Here is a 2889-nt window from a genome sequence, read left to right as displayed (position 1 = left end):
AACTTGTTTTTTAATAACCATGTTTATTTAATATTTATTTATTATTATTTCAGAAAAAGACAACTGCATTACATCATCATTCTGTGTGTTTGGCAGCGGCTTAGCTGCATTAGCTGCATACACACACACACACACGCATACACACATTCACTGTCTAGTTCAGCTCCAGGTGTGTGTGAGGTAAGAACTGTTGAAGCAGTCTGTGCGTGTCGTTTCACACACACACACGTTCAGCTCCAGGTGTGTGTGAGGTAAAAACTAGCACAGGTGAAGAGCATACGAGTTTCACTGTCCACACAGGTGATCATTTAACCTATCTGTGTGTGTGTGAGATGGAGAGAGACTGTTAAAAGAACACCAGCTCCACTTAACACACAGGAAAATAGGCTTCTCCTTCAAGGTTCCATGTTGTAACACACAAGCACTATAGCTTATACACACAAATACACACACACACACACATGCACTATAGCGTATATATACAAATAACACACACAGACTATAGCCTATATATACAAATACACACTTCCGCCTACTGTTCCACCACCATGTTCCACCACACACACACACACACCACTCTCCAAGCTAGTTAATAGTACAATACACACCAACACAATCTAGTTTCTACTCAAACCCACTGCAGATAGCACACACACACACACAAGCAAAGGGTTCGAGGTTTCTACAGAGGGCCACCCACAGCACCAGGGGCCCAAACAGACACAGTGTAACTGCAGGTGGGCTGCGTGTGTGTGTGAGTGTGTGAAACTGATGATGTTAATGTCTACTGAACAAGATTACTTAAGATGAACCACATCTGACGAAGGGAATTCATATACGAGATTCATTAAGATGCTAATAACCTCTAATGAAGGTAATTGCTGGTCAATGTCTTTCTCTGAGTCGTGAAAACACAAACATACTATAATATACCTTTGAGGATTGAGGTGTGTGTGTAGTGTATCAGTGTGTGTGTTAGTTGACAGGCTGTGGGTGTTCCCAGGGTATGGGGTCGTTGTCTGTGTGTGTGTGTGTTAGTTCACAGGCTGTGGGTGTTCCCAGGGTATGGGGTCGTTGTCGTCGTGTGCGTGCGTGTGTGTGTGTGTGCGTATGTGTGTGTGCTAGTTGACAGGCTGTGGGTGTTCCCAGGGTATGGGGTCGTTGTCGTCGGTGTGTGAGGTGTTCTCCCTCTCGTGCCAGAACTGCTCCACGTCGGGCAACACTACGTCTGCAGGTGACTCCCCGGGCTGCGTGAGTGTGTCTGTGTGTGTGTCTGTGAGTGTGTGTAATTCAGCGGGCGGCAGGGAGGTCTCTGGGCGGGGCCTCGGAGAGGTGGGTGCGGTCGGCGTATGGGGGCTGGGCTTCGGCTTGGCTGGAGGCGGGGCCTGGCGCAGAGTCAGCCGTCTCCATAGCGATTGGTAACCTTGGCGGAACTCGTCGCTGAGGGCCAGCACCAGCGCAGGGTCCACCAGCGACGACGCCAGGGGCAGCAGCTCGGCCGCCAGCCACAGGCCCCGCCCACCGTGCGGCCACGCCCACCAGAGCCAGTGCGGGAGCCAGAGCGTTGCCATGGCGAGGGCCAGGCCGAGCAGTGTCAGCGTGAGCTTGCGGGATCTGACCTGCGCGCGCAGGTTGCTGTGGCTCTTGCTCCCACGGCGACGGCTCTGGCAGTAGGCGTGGCAGAAGAGCGTCATGGCGACCGCCAGCGGGCAACAGTAGGCCAGCAGCGGGTAGACGCGTGTGTACGCCCACATGAGGTGCCGAGCCCGCACGGGCACCCGCCGCACACACGCCCGCGCCGCCCCCTCCCGGTCCACCAGCGCTGCGTAGAGTCCAGCGGGCAGCGCCAAGGAGCCGGACAGCACCCAGAGCAGCGACAGCAGCAGCGCCAGGCGAGCAGGACGCACGCTCACCACGCGGCTGGGGTTGCTGACGTAGCGGTGGCACGCGCCGGACATCACCGCCAGGGTCACGCTCTTGGCTGCCAGGCACGTCTGCACGAACCAGTCGCCCGTCTTGCACACGAACCAACCCAGCGGCCAGCCGACGCGCGAGAGCACCGCCGCTTTGGACGGCACAACAAACGCCAGCACGAGCCCGTCGGCCAGCAGGAGGTTGAGTAGGAGCGCGTTGATGAGCGAGAGCTTAGCTTTGCGCGCGTTGCTGATCAGGACGCCCATGGCAGTGACGTTTCCCGCGAGCCCCAGGACGCACAGGACTCCGAGGATCACTGGGATCAGAACGCGCAGCTCGGCCGGCTCTAGAGGCAGCGGCGCGTCAGGCTCGAGGAACGCGCGCTGGTCCACCGAGCTGTTTCTCACACTCCCGTTAGTAACCGGTGCTGTATCCATGTTGTTCCAACTGAAGACGAAAAAATCTTCCGAAGTTTCAGGGAAGCTAGTGATGATTTCGCTGCAGTTTAAAAGTCCAAAGCGCGCGACTTCTGGAATGCACAACCGATCGATCAATTCCACTCTGCCACCTGTCAGCACGAGAAGCTTATCCCCAGCAACAGGCGCGAAGCATGAGACTTTATAAAGGTGCGTGTGATTGACAGCTGCTGTTCCTAACTGACTGAGAGCGTTTCATATCGCCTGTCGCGACAGCCTCGCGGGGCCAATTAAAACACGAGTCCGGATAGCGCGCTACACGAGCTTAGGTGCACCCTGGATGAATTAATGAGCAGCGCCCACCTCTGCGCGCGTGCCAGCGGGTTAACGGCTCTGTGCCCAGTTTGTGTCGAAATCTCATGACAGGAAATGTGTGTGTGAGAGAGAGGTGGGGAGGTGATGGGAGAAAGAGAGAGAATATCCATTTTTATCTTCGTTCATCTCATGACCTGAACCATCAATCTTCGATGTCATGATCTGACAGATATGGCAAAGAATA

The 2889-nt window shown here is 54.9% G+C and overlaps 1 protein-coding gene across 1 annotated transcript; it reads right to left on the bottom strand.

Moving 5' to 3' along the window:
• Positions 1-1121: 1121 nt before the first annotated feature.
• Positions 1122-2351, bottom strand: gpr151 (G protein-coupled receptor 151). The gene has a single exon (XM_076288017.1). The coding sequence runs from the start codon at positions 2349-2351 to the stop codon at positions 1122-1124; it is 1230 nt and encodes a 409-aa protein (XP_076144132.1).
• Positions 2352-2889: the final 538 nt, after the last annotated feature.

This window comes from Alosa pseudoharengus, unplaced genomic scaffold (genome assembly GCF_046254945.1).
Source record: "Alosa pseudoharengus isolate Yale_2024_CS ecotype anadromous, Long Island Sound unplaced genomic scaffold, YU_APseudo_1.1 YU_APseudo_1.1_scf_16, whole genome shotgun sequence".
NCBI classification, from domain to species: domain Eukaryota; kingdom Metazoa; phylum Chordata; class Actinopteri; order Clupeiformes; family Clupeidae; genus Alosa; species Alosa pseudoharengus.
This window is presented reverse-complemented; position numbering and strand designations above follow the sequence as displayed.